The sequence below is a fragment of the Protopterus annectens genome, chromosome 13.part0 (genome assembly GCF_019279795.1).
Source record: "Protopterus annectens isolate FY-2018-M chromosome 13.part0, PAN1.0, whole genome shotgun sequence".
In the NCBI taxonomy this organism is placed as follows: domain Eukaryota; kingdom Metazoa; phylum Chordata; order Ceratodontiformes; family Protopteridae; genus Protopterus; species Protopterus annectens.
The window spans coordinates 213,147,421-213,164,393 of NC_056747.1; the positions used below are offsets into that span (position 1 = coordinate 213,147,421).

At 42.9% G+C, this 16,973-nt stretch overlaps 1 protein-coding gene across 4 annotated transcripts in view; it reads right to left on the bottom strand.

Moving 5' to 3' along the window:
- Positions 1–16,973, bottom strand: part of LOC122787161 (tyrosine-protein kinase ZAP-70) — a 730,437-nt gene that overhangs the window by 157,768 nt on the left and 555,696 nt on the right. For 3 of the 4 annotated variants that reach the window (XM_044053737.1, XM_044053738.1, XM_044053739.1), the window contains one exon: positions 247–359. In XM_044053737.1, coding sequence (XP_043909672.1) covers positions 247–359 — 113 coding nt within the window. Of the gene's footprint in view, positions 1–242; positions 360–16,973 lie in introns of those variants that run through there. The other variant, XM_044053740.1, reaches the window with a different exon arrangement.

A 16,973-nucleotide genomic window follows, 5' to 3' on the forward strand; every position in this document is an offset into this window, starting at 1 on the left:
ACAATGTATAAATAATAAATGGATTTGTTTCAATAAATAACAATTTAATATTTGCCATTAATGCTGAACATTCCACCATATGTATGGTTTTGCAAGTGTCACTGCAAAAAAATAATCATGCTGTTTATCATAGCTAGCATGGAAAGCTTGTATAATTTGTTAAGAAGTGTGATGTTCTCTAACTCTTTCGTTGCTTCATTGTTATCCAAATATGGTGAATGATTTATCACAAGCAAAACATCTTACCTGTGTGTCCAGCAGTCCATCATCAGTTTATACATTTCTTCAGGACAATCTGGGGGGCTGTCCATTCTTTTTCCACTCTCAATATACTCAACAACCTCAAGTCCTTTCATTTTCTAATAATCAAAAATACGTATAGTAAGTCTGAAATACATATAGTAAGTCTGAAATACATATAGTCAGTCTGAAATATGTATAGTAAGTCTGAAATACATATAGTAAGTCTGAAATACGTATAGTAAGTCTGAAATACATATAGTAAGTCTGAAATACGTATAGTAAGTCTGAAATACGTATAGTAAGTCTGAAATACATATAGTAAGTCTGAAATACGTATAGTAAGTCTGAAATACATATAGCAAGTCTGAAATACATATAGTAAGTCTGAAATACGTATAGTAAATGTCTGAAATACATATAGTAAGTGTCTGAAATACGTATAGTAAGTCTGAAATTAGTAATTTCAAATCTTAACTTCTAAAGTAACCCTATTGCTTACTTAAGCTTTAATAATTCAAATCTTACAGCAAAAGAAATATGTTTTTTCACTTAAAAAATAAATGCGACCCATAACATATCTAGCCATACATATCTTTAAGCAGATGCAGTTATAAAATTTTCACCACCTTCTTCAAGCAGTTACTAGTGCTCACCTCTAAAATTGAACAGGGGTATAAGTGATAACCTTGGCGTATATTTGTGGCTAACCATTCAATCATCAGCACTAGTCTTAAAGGTGCAAACAACTAAAACAACTGCAATCCAGTGAAAAACTACACAAAGAATGTTGTAATATCCAAAATCCAAAGAAAATTCTGTATAGAAACAAGGCAGGAACAGAAAAAAAACTCTTAGAATTTCAGAATACGAATTTATTGAATGTAAGTGCTTTCACAATGATAAACATTGCTTCCTCAGACATACATTTCAGCACACTATCCACTATATATATATATATATATATATATATATATATATATATATATATATATACTTGTTAAAACTCAATCATCCAATAAACATACTAAGAGCCACACCCCCTCATTAAAATAGGAAGCAAATTAAAACTTAAAGACAAATCACATTAAAACATTATGCCATCCATCATATTCTGAACTTGCTTGATTTTAATACAGGTTTCAGTAAAAAAGAGTCATTGAGGCCATATCCCAGATGTGCCCCAGCCTCAATATCCATTTCAATTCTATATTCTCCATTTCATTTATAACATCCCCCATTCTGGCATTTTCCTTCACTACATGCAGAACCTGAAAAATGAATACATGTTCACTGCCTGTCTGTTTAGTATGCCACACCAAGGCACTATATTCAAAACCTTTCCAGGTACAATACAGGTGATCCCCTATACATTCCCTCAATTGGTGGTTCGCCTTCCTGTATAAAACAATAATAATAATAATAAGACACTGAAACAGAAATTATGTTATCCAAGGGCCTATGATGCATCTAGTGAAATGCCAGTAGCTACTAGGAAATGTACTGCTTGTGCATTTTGTGAATATATACATGAATCCCTGTTTTTTAGGCATCCTGGTACTGATTGCTTATGGTACCTTAGGGCAACAGCTGATTGTCAGAATGGGGGATGTTGTAAATGAAACAGAAAATATAGAACTGAAATGGATATTGAGGCTGCGGGCACATCTGGGATATGGCCTCAATGACTCTGTTTAATTGAAACCTGTATTAAAATCAAGGAAGCTCAGAAAATGATGGATGGCATATGTTTTAATGTGATTTCTCTTTAAGTTTTAATTTGCTTCAGTGCGGCTTCTTATTTTAATGAGGGAGTGTGGTTCTTAATATGTTTATTGGATGACTGAGTTTTAACTAGTATATATATGGTGGATAGTGTGCTGAAAGGGCTCATATTAACTTGTCGAACACTGAAAAGAGCGAACACTCTTTGATCGACAGGTAATAGACAAAACCACAAAAAGTCGAATGGCCAGAACAGCAATTATTTTCCCAGTGTGTGCCCCCCACACCCCCCCTACTTAAATATACCAACTCTTAGATCACACAATAGTGGAGGAAACTGAACGACAGCTAATAGACGAAACTACATTGTCGGGATTTTGCAAAGAGCATTCGCTCTTTTGAGTGTTCGACAAGCTAATAGGAACCCTGCTAAAAATGCATGTCTGAGGAAGCAATGTTTATCATTGTGAAAGCACTAACAGTCAATAAATTTGTATTCTGAAATTTGAAGAGTTTTTTCTGTTCCTGCCTTGTTTCTACACAGAATATTCTTTGCATATTGGATATTACTAGTCTTAAAGTTATTAAAAATATTACTATGTTTAACTTGTAATGGTAACTTATTCCATACGTTGGGAACACATTACTTTAGGAACCATTCCTTCCAGTGAGTCACGTTTATTTGTTGATATAAGTTTAGTTCCCTAGTGCAGGAGTTTTTAGAGCCACTGGTTTTGTGAAGAAACAAGGAATCAAATAGGACTGGGTCTTTTGTGGCTCAAAAAGTGAGATATAGGCCACCTTTGAACAGTTAGGAAGTATGTAGACTATAAGGAAAGTCATGCCAATACTTTGGGATAGGTGAGGGATTATAGGTATTTAATTCTCTTTGTTAGAAATTGCTGTGGCCTTTCCAGCTGAGTGATATGCTTGAATTTATACTTACCACGGGGGGCACTATATACTATAAAGAGTCTGATAATGGAACAGAATAGTGATACAGTGACATCTTTGGATTTAAAAGATATTCCTTTGTAAATTACCTGACTAGATAAAAGGATTTCCTAACTATGATGGAGATAAAGTGATTTAATGTGAGAGAGGTGTCCACTTAATAACACAAGTCTCTTACAATTATGTGTCTGAAGAGAAGTACCATTTATAAAATATGAAGCAGTAGCTGCCTTTTTTGATGAATATGTGTACACAGCACTTTTTTTTATTTAGTTGAGACCATTTTTAGTACACCAGCTATATGCATATTGCAGTACTTATTGAAACTGTATCAGTGGATAACTTTGCCCTAGCTTGTAGTCATTAATAAATTTGTTCCTCCAAACTTCTGGAATATTGGCTTATATGTCTGCAAAATTATTGCCAAGCAGGAGAGGGCGTGACCTTTGGCATCACAGTAGTTACAACTTTCAGAGAAAACATCAGCAAATCTTACAACCTGGGATCTGTTGTAAAGCCAATTTTTAGTATATCAGACAATGCAGGAACTTACGTTACATTTAATTTTTCAATACTATCAGCATGGAGAATACTGTCAAAAATCTTGGCTATGTCGAGATAAGCAATACAAAATTAGTAACCTATGTTCAAAGCATCAGTAATCTTTTTAAATAATCTTCTGGACCTCAGGAGATAGGGTCTACACTCATAAATGAATTCTAGTATGATATACTTCATGGCACGACATACAGGACCAGTAAGGCTCTGAGTCTATATTTACCAGCATGTGTAGGCAAGTCAGAATATCTGTTTCCCAGACATTGCTGAAAATCTTTGTAGGTGTCTAGAGATACTACTAAGACTGATTTCTTGCAACCTGTCATTAATGACTGTAGCTATGCATATTAACTAGATACATTTTAATTAAATTACATTGGGAATTCCAGATATACTGCAGATAAAAATCAAATCATATTAACTAGTTACATTTTAATTAAATTACATTGGGAATTCCAGATATACTGCAGATAAATATCAAATCATATTAACTAGATACATTTTAATCAAATTACATTGGGAATTCCAAATATACTGCAGATAAATATCACATCATATTAACTAGCTACATTTTAATCAAATTACATTGGGAATTCCAAATATACTGCAGATAAATATCACATCATATTAACTAACTACATTTTACTCAAATTACATTGGAAATTCCAAATATACTACAGATAAATATCACATCATATCAACTAGATACAGTTTAATTAAATTATATTGGGGATTCCCGATATACTGCAGATAAATATCACATCATATTAACTAGCTACTTTTTAATCAAATTACATTTGGAATTCCAAATATACTGCAGATAAATATCACATGAGATTTGTTAAGTACAGTGCAAATCAGAAGTCACTGTTGGATAACAGATGTGCTATTTTAGCATTTAAAGCAAATATCTTTCCTAAAGGAACTTAATTATCGATCTAATGTCTGCAAATTCCCTACAGTCCTTATTTTTATTGAAGTTAGAGATAGCAGCATGGAAAATCAAAGCTTTTTGTTAACAGGCTCAGAGAAGTTGGTGGAAACAGTTGTTTAATTTTATATCCAAATGATAGATACACAAGCCCTAAGTGTTTAGGATCACAAACCAAGAACCCAGACAGGTATAACACAACAACTAGTAAACCATGGCACCTGTTGCAGTACAGCAGAAGTAGAAAAAACAGCCAATATTCCAAAGAAACACGTTTATTAAGAAGTTGAGCGCTTTCCTTCCCAAATTATACAGAATTCCATCAGAACTTAAAATTCACAGAAAAAAAACTTATTTAAATACTAAAAAACAGGAAATTATTTAAGTGATGGCAATTAAAACTAATTACAAGACCTTAAAATGCTTCAATTTTAACACAGGGTATAATGCACAAGTATCATTTTAACCAGGGTACGTTGTAGCATTTAACCTCAGTTGCCATTTTAGTTCACATAAATCTAAACGCACATCCATACTTTTACCCTGGGGATCATTCTTCACCTGATCAACAAAAATTCAACTGGCTAGCCTCTTATGACAAATATATCCATCAATTTTTTTCTTGTGTCAATGGCCAACTAGTACGATTTGCAGTGGAAGAGACATTTAATTTAGAATGTGATAAACTAATGTATATGTTTGTCATAAGAGGCTACCCAGTTGAGGTTTAGATCAAATTAGAGAAGAGCTAGTGTCAGAAAGGTTGCAGGGTTTATATACCCTTATTTTAAATAATGTATTGAGTGAAAAAGCACCGGTTCAAAGGGGCAAAATGGAGAGGAATAAGCTTTTTTTTCATTTCTACCTTTTCTTTAGATAACGGTGCTATTTCTGATTGTATTACTAAAAACTGGAAATTATTTCTAATTGATCCAAATAGTGTCAAGGAAAGTAGGGGAAAGACCATGGGCCAGATTCAGGAAGGCTTACACGGAGTTTAAGAGTAGTGTAAGCCTCCGTGTAAGCCTCCTGATTCAGCAACAGCCCAAATCTCCGTGTAAGAGACAGCTAACACGTCTCTTACACGGAGTGGGCGTGGAAATGCTCAATACCTCATTTGCAGCTCCAAGATATGCAAATGAGGTATGTGAGCGATCCATTAAGCTTCCAAACCAGTCCGTGTAACGGACGTGTTGCAGAAATGTACTCAGCTGACAACTGAGTACATTTCTGCAAAATTAAAACGGAGCTATGTCAGCTCCAAATAAAGTGCATTTGTTACATTAAGCATGCCAATGGCCAAATATGTGGCCATTGGCATGAAAGTGTTGCAAAAAAGTTATATAACTTTTTTTTTTTCACGGATTTATGTGTTTAACTGTAGCGCACACCAGCAAACGGGTGCGCTACCTAAAACTGAAAACCGAAGCTTATAAGCCCACAATTGTGGGATTTATATATTACATGAAATGTCAATGGAGGGACTTGCAGAGCAAAAACAATATGGCCTCCGTTTAGTGGTTGTCAAGGGGGGGAAGCTCCGTGTAAGATATGTAACTAAGCATTACTAGGCAATCCTATGTAAATGAGGCTTACAATACTGAATCACACTGCCACATAAGTAATGAGCACTTTCTGAGTCGTGTAAGAGTTAGAGAAGGGGGAGGAACAGAGTAAGAGGTAGGTGACATCATGGGGGGGAAGGACAGAAAGAAATGTACCAGATTGGAGGGCAATGTAAGGTAAGAGATGACAGACAGACATCAGGGAGGGAGGTGTGTCCCAACAGAACACTGGGAATGTCAAGAAATTGAGGGCATACGCTATCCCTACACTCTAAGTTTCTTGATATACGTGCATGCGCGTGTGTGCGCGCGTGTGAGGCAGGTTCTACTTGTGGGAGCGTGTTGCAAACTGTTTACAACGGTTTCTTGTGGCGCGTGTGTAAGGCGGTGTGCGCGCGTTTTAGCATGAATCAGCCTAGCTAACACCGTGTAAGGATGTGTGCACGCGTGTAACACCGTGTAGGGATGTGTACACGCGTTTAAGTTACTGTGAGCGTGTTTAAGCCGGTGTGCACACTGCTCCCACTCAGGAAACAGAGAGGAAATAGGAAATAACCAAAATACAGGGAAACTGCCAGAAGATACTACTAAAGTTAATTGGTGGAAACAATTAGAAGCAGGCAATTACACAGGCAGACTAGAAGCCCAACCCAGCACTTAAAACACAACAAAGAGCAGTGCAGGCTGTTTCTCACAAGAGATACTGCCAGAAACTAAGCTATCAGAGTTGAAACCTGAAAAAAGCTGAACTCAGAGCAGAAATGCTAGGGGCTGCCATAGCTGTTATAATCAGACATAGGCGAATTGCCGAGGGTGGTGATAATGCAGATGCTGACAGACAACCCAGAGTGAGGAGAAGGAGAAGAGTATACAGGCCTAGGGTCACCTACCATGGGTTACATGAGATGGAGATAGTAGAGCTATAGAGTGGACAGAGAGCTCCTGCAGCAGATTGTTGAGCTGTGCAGGCCACGCCTCACACACAGAACCAACAGAGGGGAACCCATCCCAGTGGAAACCAAGGTATGTGTTGGCCTAAGAATACTAGCAACAGGTACCTTTCAGAGACCAACTGGCGATATGATGGGGATATCACAGGCATCAGCCTCCAGGGTACTGCACCAGTTCCTGGATGCCATGTCACCACATGTCAGTGATCATATATATGTCCCTAGTGACCGTGAGGTTGCGTCCAGCAATATGCGTCTCTTCCAGCAAATAGCGGGATACCCTGAGGTGCTGGGTGCAATAGACTGCACGCACATACGCATCAAGGCACCAGCCGTGAGCGGGGTAGAGTCTACATTAACCGCAAGGGATACCCCTCCATCAACTGCCAGGTCGTGTGTGATGCCCAGGGCATAATAATGAATGTGTGTGCTGGCTGCCCTGGTAGCTACCACGATTCCCACATCTGGCATCTGACGCAGCTGTACCAATCATTTGCCAATGGGGACTTCCCACACGGACACCTAGTGGGGGATGCTAGTTATGCACTTGAGCCGTGGCTGATGACACCCATCAGAAATGCACACACACGCGAACAGGAACGCCATAATGAGGCACACGCACAAACACGTAATATCATAGAGCGTGTGTTTGGGCTGCTCAAGTCACGGTTCCGGTGTCTGGACACGCCTGGTGGAGCTTTGCAGTACACACCAACTACATGTACCCAAATGATCATGATATGTGCTATGCTACATAATATGATCCTGCGGAAACAGCTGCAGCAGGACCAGCACAGGGCTGGGCCAAACATGCCCACAGCATTGCCAAGGCCACCACAGGCAGGGGATGACTTGGAGGAGGCACAACCTGACCTTGTCCCAGTAGGCAGAAGGAGGCGTGCCCAGTATGCCCTGGCCTTGGCAAAGAGGCAACGGATAGCACATATGCTTGGTCAGTAGGAACACTGGGACCGATACCCACTCTGACTCACTCATACAGTAACAGGGATGCCTAACATGACACAACCTGCTTCCAAATGTACAGGGAGTGTAGTATGTGCATCCGACAGAGGCAGCCCTGCAGCACCACCCGAGGCATGAATGCCATGTGTTAAGTAATGTAATACCATGTATCATATGCACACCTGAGGACCATGACTAACATCCACCCTCACCAATCATAAACCACAAAACACAAACCCACCTCATAGCTATCACAAGGGATAGGAACCTAGATGTAATGCTACCCAATGGCAAAGGTATAAACAGCAAGATGTGTGCAGTGTAAATGCACACAGTATAGGGAATGCACATATCAGTGCTGTAATAGAAAACAGGGTCAAAGCGCACATCAGCACCCTGACACTACCAGGGTCACACCTCATACAGTGATGTACATGTGCAAAAACATGGAACAAGATACAAAATGAGGGTGACTACCAATAAATGGCATGGATAACCACACACCCCTGTTGTTACCACAACAAGAAGCAACATGCATTAGCCATGGTCAAACACCAATGACTAAAACTGACTACTACTATATAGCTTGCTGCAGACCACTGTCCTAATAGCAGCAACTGCCCCAGGCCTATGTTCACAGGTTCACAGGTTCATACTAGGCTATCTGCCCTAGGGCATTTATAAGCCTAGACCAGAGTTCCGTGGAGTCTGCCGCACCTTCACTCTGACGGATAATTTGCCCATTATATTGCTGTGCCTCTGACAAGCAGTGATACTGAGGTTATCCCTGGGGCATACCTGCAAATCTCCCATCCATTGATTAAGATCTCACTTGAACAAAGCCAGTGAGGTACTCAGCCTCACATGTACCAGGATGTTGTTCCACAGCATAGGGACTCTCTGGTTGAAGAATCTGTCCCTCCAGCACATCCTATTAATATCTGTGTTGAGGTTTAAATCTCCTGCCACTGTAGTTCTGATGGATGTAGAGGTCTTGAGGTGAAGCGTGTACATTAACTCAGGTTTGGACATGGCCTTGGATGTCAGGCACAGGTCACCTCTGAGCAGACGGTAAGTCACGGAATCAAGCTGGAATTCCTCCAGTCGGGCAGCATAAGAAATATGTTTGAGACCCTTTCTCCTCCTGTCGAGGAATTTGTGGGCCCATCCAATTGCCATAGGTGTCGGGTCATATACATGCTGAATGGGGCATTGCACTCAATCAATGGTCCGATGAGTGAAGAGTACAGGGGAACAATGACCTCCCTGGATCTAGATGTGAATCCCTGCATGATGAGGTGGGCAATGTAGAAGTTCTACCTAACTACCCTGGCAACGTGAGTGTCAAACAAAAGGTTACTCTCAACCTGGGTGCCCAGGTCCCTGATAACCTCCTGTGTGCTTAGAGGATTGCCACCTACATGGGAACTAGTGGTAACCTTGTTCTTCCCAAAGGGTATGGCTATGCATTGTTTAGTGTGTAATGTAAGGCCATGGCTCTGGCACCAGTTATCCGTGACTATGACACCCTTCTGAAGGATGTCTGTGTCAGATGGGTGTCCAACTATGGTTCCCAGTCTGCAGTCATCTTCAAACTTTGTCAGCCATAATCCTGCTGTGTTTGCTTGTACTTCTGAAAAGTAGATGCTGAGCAATAGTGGGCCCAGGACTGAGCCCTGTGGGACACCACTTGTGACAGTTGTGGAGTGTGACATGGCACCAGCAAGTCTGAACCTGTCTGTTCTGTCACGTAGCGGTTTGCAACCCATCTTGCGATGTATGGGTTCACATTTAAGCTGGTGATGTTTTCAATGATACCCAAGTGGGGTATTGTGTTGAAAGCCTTTGCCAGGTCAAGGTAGGCTGTGTGGAGTGCCTTGCCCTTGTCAATGGCCTTGGTGTCTGTTATGAAACAGTCAACCAAGTTTAAAAGGCATGATCTGCCCTCAACAAAGCCTAACTGGGTTGGATCTAATGTCTGCAAGTCCCCTATGTCCTCATCTATGACTTCCATTATGATCTTCTCCATAGCTTAGCAGACCCTGCTTGTCAAGCTGATGGGATGGTAGTTTCCGTGGTCGGTGGAGGCACCCCCATGTGAAGTGGGTCCACCATTGACATATGCCACTCCTTGGGAACATATCCTGAGTTGAGGCTAAGATCATACAGCTGCCCTGACTGCGGGTTTAATTCTTGAGTGAGTTCATGGAGCACAAAACCAGGGACACCATCTGGTCCCATGGATGCTGCGTCCTTTCCCTTGGATAGAGCAGTTCCCACCTGAGCATTTGAGATGTTTGGGGGGCTACAATCCTCTTTCATACATATCTCTCCAGTTGTGGTGGAGGGGTGGGTGGAGAAATCTGCACTGAACCTGTCAGCCAGTATGTTGGCAATGTCTGTAGGTTCAGTGATATTTACAGCATTCTGAGCCTATTCTGAGCATATCTGGGAGTTTCCTCCCAGGTGTGTAACGATGTATAAAAGGCCTCATTGTTGTCCCGTGAGCCCTTAGTGGGTTTACTCCCAATATTCGCCTTGGATGATTTCATGGGGAACTCAGTGTTTCACCTATATTGAGCAGGGGTGTCTACCCTTCCACGGATATCGCTCTATCTTGTAGTACCTCCTTCCTTGTGTTGTAGTGCTTGTTTATGGCTGAGGTCCACCACACTGGACGCTTGCCTCTGGTACAACGAGTCTGTGTTTTGTTTGGGATTGCCTCATCCATGCAGTCTTGAAGGTGCTGGTAGAAGGCAGTTGTAAGTGATACAGTGGCTTGGGTAATGGTGTCTGCTGGCTTGGGGGCTTTGAAAGAGACCACAACAGTCATTAGAAGTGTGTAGTCGGCTTCTGAGAGGTTCTGCACTGTGGTCTTTTCTATCTGGGGTGGTGGTGGGATGTGGACTTCCACTGAGAGTAGGTCATGATCTGATCTCACCAATGATGGGTATACCTCTGGTGTTGAACATTGTGAGCCCATGTTTGTGATGATGAGATCTACTATGTTGTCTCCTCTTGTGGGGATGGTGACTAGTTCTTCCATGGCATGTGAGTGTATGAACTCTAGGAACCTGTGGGCTAGAGTGTTGTGGCTGTAGTACTGATCCCAGTCTATATTTGGATAGTTGGGATCACCCAGTGTGATGGTGTTTGCAGGTACATGTATCCCGCCACTGTTTTCATGAAAGCTCTGTGAGGTACCTGAGTTTCAGAGGATGGCCTGTAACATGCTACAAACTTCAGAGCAGTCTTGCCTATGGTTAATTGCACCGGATGGTGTCCAATGCATCGTGTGTTGCCACCAACCATGAGGTGAGGGTGTCCTTGATGAATATTGCTATTGCCACCCCTCATAGTGGTAATATGTGTACTGCATAGATACGAAATATTGTGCCTCTGACTTAGTAGTGACACATTATGACCACCTTACATAATTGAATAATGTGACTATGCCTCTGTCCAGTCTGTGCCCCTGTCCACATGCAGCTGTCCAGATGTCTCTTGAAGAGAGTCAGTGAGGTACTCTGTCTAACATGAACTGGGATACTCTGCTAGAGTTTGAGATGCCTCTGAGTTATGACCCTGTCCCTTCAGCATGTCCTATACATGTATGTGCTGAGGTTCAAATCTTTAGCTCCCATGTTTCTGGTGGATGTGGATTGCTTGCAGTGGAGCATGTCTACCAAATCCTGATCGGACATGGTCTTGTATGTCAGGCATAGGTCACCTGTACGTATGTGGTATGACACTGAAAAAGCTTGTGTTTAGTTATTCTGGAAGTATATGACATGTGTTGTAGATCCCTGATCTTCATGGTAAGGTACTTGTGGGGTCTCTCCAGCTGCTGCAAGTGCTGGTTGAGGTACATACCAAATGGGGCGTTGTATTCAAGCATGGGCCTGATAAGCGGGAAGTATAGTGGTACAATGACCTCCTATGGTCTGGATGGAATACCCTCCATGATAAGGTGGCCAAGATAGAAAGTCTGTCAAACAACTTTGGCAACATGGGTGTCAAATGAGATGCCACTATCTACATGTGTCCCCAGCTGTCTGATTTGTTTCCTGTACTCATTGGGTTGCTGTCTATGTACAGATCTGTGGGTACTGTGTTCCTCCCAAAGGGGATGGCTACACATCAGTCGCAGTCAGTTTTAGGCCATGAGTCCAGCACCAGCTATCTGTCAGTGTGACGGCAGTCTGTAGGATGTGTGTGCTGGCTGATGTATTCACTATGGTGCCCAGGTTGCAGTCATCTGTAAACTTTGTCGGCCACAACCCTCCTATGTTTGCTTTCACATCTGAAAAGTAAATACCAAATAAGAGAGGTCCCAGGACACAACCTTGTGGGACACCACTTGTGACTGGCTTCGAACCTGACAAGGCACCTGCAATGTTGACATTATGGGTTCTGTTTCTGAGCCATTTTGCAACCTATGCTGTGACATATGGTGTTATATTTCAGCTGTTGAGCTTGTCTATGATGCCTGAGTGGGGTATTGTGTCAAAGGCCTTAGCCATGCGCAGGTAGGTTGTGTGGACTGTGTAGCCCTCATCAACGGCTCTACTGACAGTTTCAAAGTAGTCAACTTGGTGCAAAACGCAGGATCTGCACTGTACAAAGCTGAATTGGGTGTGATCAAGGGTCTGTAGGACACCAATGTCTCTGTGTGGAAGCTCCATAATGACCCTTCACAAAGCTTTGCAGACAAGGCTGTTTAAGCTTGTGTGGTGGTAGCTGCCAGGGTCTGTGGAGGCATCTCCTTTGTGGAGTGGGACCACTGTTGCCATACGCCAGTGTTCAGGTACAGATCCTGTAGCAAGGCTAAGGTTAAATAGGATCTGCATATACAGGTTTATCTCCATCTGTAGTTCACATAGCATGCAACTGGGGATACCATCAGGTCCCATTGATGCTGTGTACTCGTCTTTGCTGACTGCGGCTCTCACATGGACATCCAGGATGACAGTGAGGTTACATACAGCTGTGATAACTATCATGTCTTGGGGGTGAGGGAGGGTACATTGCACTGAACTGGTCTGCCAGGGTGTCAGTAATATCTGTCAGGTCCCTGGGATATAAGTTGTTGTGTACCAAATCTGAGCATATATGAGGGTTCCCACCCAGGCGTCAGACATAACTGAAGAAAGCAGTGTGGTTACCTTCATCGTCTGTGGTGATTTATGTCCCCAAGTTGAACTTGGGTGTATTTATGTGAGAATGTAGCTTTCTACTACTGCTGATCACAGCTGCCTTACATTCTGGAGATGTAGCTCTGTCTTGCATTAGTATCCTTCATCTGTTATACAGTTTGTTTATGGCTGGGGTCCACCAGACAGGCCACTTTCCCTTGGTGGTGAAGGTGTCATTCTCATTTGTGATTGCATGGTCCATGCTTACTCGGAGATGTCCGTAGAAAGTGTCTGTGCAGGAGTCACCATTGTGTGTTGTGGTTTCCACTGGCCCAGTGGGCTTAATGGATACCATCTCAGTCCGAAGAAGTGTGAAGTCAGCTTCTGAGCTGTTTGTCACTATACCCCTGGTATCATACTAGCACTGACACAGGTGTAAACAATTCCCAGAATCCATCAAACAAAATGGACATGCAGGCTTACAGATGCCCTAGGGGGTAGCCTAGTATGAACCCATTATGATACAGATTGTACAGGACACTACAGATAACCCCAAGGCTGTTGCAAATGATGGTAGTAAGCATGTTGTTGATTCCTGGATATGCTCCGGATCACACCGATATTACAAACAACATACCAGACACACACAGGTATGGCCAACATACATCCTGACATGTGCAGTGCAAACCCCCATAATGCCAAATACCTTCCCCAGCAGACTGCCGCCTCCCTGACATTATGTCACCCTTACCACAGGGTGCACCCAAAGAGCAGTGTACAACAACAGTGGGTGTTCTCAACAAAGGTGTCTCCTGAATGGATAGGAAAAACAACCACCACAGAATCATGAGAGGTTTGGTCTGCACAGCTATGGAAAGGACCAGCATGTACCACAGACATAATGATATTGTGGATCTATTGACACCCGACCCTACCCAGTGTGGGTTTACAAAGTGCAGACCCCACCCCTAAACATGTGTGACTCAGTTGAAACAGTACTTGAAGTCAGTGATGAGGGCAATGTGGTCCACACAGTGTAGCCGGACCTTGCAAAGCCTTCTGTACAATACCCTATGTGTTCCGTATAGATTTGCTCACCAGCTGATATATACACCCCAATGTCATGGGAGGGTTGCAAACCAGACCAACGACAGAACTGACATGGTCAGACATGCAGCAGCCATGTCAGACTACAAACCACATATAACAGGCATCCCACAAAGCTTGGTCCTGGGACCTTCACCATCTGGTATATATGCCCCATAGGTACAGGCCAACAAGTAAGGACTGTGCTGGAACATGTTTGTAGAGGACAACAAGCCACCTGACATATCTGATACACCAGCTGACACAAGCATCCCATAAAAGGGCCACATAGAAACAGACAGCTGGTGCCATAGCCATGTCAGCATGTTAAATGGTGAAAACAGTATAGTCAGCCTCTGTGGATAATCCAGTAAGTGACCACCAATTCCCACATAGGTGTCGACCCATGACATACCTAACATGTAATGCCAGAATGGGGACACAAGGTGATAGATATCCTGCATTGGACAAAAATGTGGCTGTAGGGTTAACAGCAACAATCCATATACCAACCTAATCATGAGGGTTATGACATCTAGCTAAGGGGAGGTCATTGTGGTTTTGCAGTTATCCTTCAGCAGCATTACAAATGACCACAACAGCGCCTGTGTGGTGTACCTCAGCAGATACATTCAGCAACTGTAAAGTCCACAACAGTACCTCACCAGGAGTATCAAAGAGCTGGAACACATGTAATGTGTCGCCTGATTAAACAGAATGCAGTTCCACACACTGCCATGCTGGCCACCCAGACACAAGCTGTGCCTGATGTAGAAAGCCATGTCCAAGCTGTCAGCAATGCACATGCCGTACCTTGTACAATGTGAATGGCAGGGAGATATGCACATGAGGGACCTGAACCCCAGCACTGACATACATAGGACAAGCTGTACTGCATTATCCATAACACAGAAGCCACCACCACGCATGAGTAAACTACCAGTACAGGTTATCCATAGAGTCACTCATTTATTCTACTCAACAGGGATCCTAACGAGTGGATGGGAGATGGTAGGTATACCCTGGGTATCAATGTTGTGTCACAGGTAGACAGAGGCACAGTATACAAAACAAGACATATGTCATGCCAAACTGCACTTATGATGTGTTGATGGACAAACACACTATCCAATAACCATTATAAATGGCCTTGGGCACATCGGTAGTGTTTGCCAATGTACACCCATGTTGTGGAATACACTACTGCAGTTGGTTGAGGCCGTTGTAAGTAGTTCACATCTGAACATAATGCAACATGGTCAGATAGGTTCATAGGTTCATACTAGGCTATCTGCCCCAAGGCAGTTCTAAGCCTAGTCCAGAGTCTGGTTGCGTACGCCACCCCTTATATGGAAACAGTACTGTGCCCATTAGTTTGACGTGCCTGTCTCCAGCAGTGACACAGTGACGATCCCGGGGTAAACCTATGATTTCCCATCCACAGGTCAGGATACCTCTTGAACAGAGCCAGCAAGGTGCTGTGACTCACATGGACCGTGATTGTATTACACAGCATAGGGAGTCTCAGAGTGATAAATCCACCCCTCCAACATGTCCAATGTACATCCCTGCTACGGTGGAAGTCACTTGCACTAGTGGTTCAGGTGGATCTGAAGATTTTGAGGTGGAGCATGTCCATTAATCCCTGGTTGGACATGCTTGCATGTCATGCACATGTCACCACTAAGCAGACAGTATGTGACTGAATAGAGCTGTAGTGTTTTCAATCTGGCAGCATATGACAGATGTTGGAGACCCTTTATCCTTTTGTTGGGGGACATTCAGGGTCTCCACACTTGCTGCAGATGTCAGGTGAGATACATCCAGATAAGGCAGTGTACCAGATCACCGGTCCGATAAGTGAAGAGTACAGGGGAACAATGACCCACTAGATCTGGATGTGGATCCCTTCCTGATCATGTGGACAATGTAGAAGGTCCTACTAGCCACTTTAGCAATGTGAGTGTCATCAGAACAGTGACTGTCAACCTGGGTCCCCAGGTCCATGATAACCTTCCCTGTGCTTAGAGGATTGCCACCTATATGGTAGCTTGGGGTTACCTTGCTTTCCCTGAAGGGTATGACTATACATGTTTTGCAAGTTGACTTCAGGCCATGGCTCTGGCACCAGCTATCAGTGTCTGTGAGCCCCTTCTGAAGGATATCCGTGTCTGATGCACTGTCCACTATGGCACCCAGTGTGCAGTCATCTGCAAACTTTGTCAGCCAAAGTCCTCCCATGTTGGACTGTACTTCTGAGAAGTAGATAACAAACAATAGGGGGCCAAGGACTGAGCCCTGTGTGAGACCACATGTGACTGGCATGGTGTCTGACATAGTGCCAGCAACTCTAACCCTGTGGGTCCTGTCCGTAAGACAGTTTGAAACCTGATCTTGTGACATATGGGTGTACATTTCTGTTGGTAGGGTTTCCTACAATACCTGAGTGGGGTATTGTGTTGAAAGGGTTTTCAAGGGCAAGGTAGGCTCTATGGACTGCCTTTCCCTCATCAATGGCCTTAGTTACTGTTTTGATAATGTCAACCAAGTACAAAAGGCATGACTTGCCCTTGATCAACACAAACTGGGACAGGTACAATGTCTGCATGTCCTCCATATCTTTCTTCATGAGCTCCATTATGATCCTCTCCATAGCTTTGCAGACTACACTTGTTAAGCTTATGGGGCAGTAATTACCAGAGTCCATAGAGGCACTGCCTTTGTGCAGACATGCACAACTGGACCCTAAAGAGGCTGTTGTGCACAGTATGGAAATGTAAATCAGTGATAGGACTAAAGCCCAGGATAATGTCCACCACAGTGAAAGTACTGAACCACTACACTATACAGTACAACAGTGCTAGGT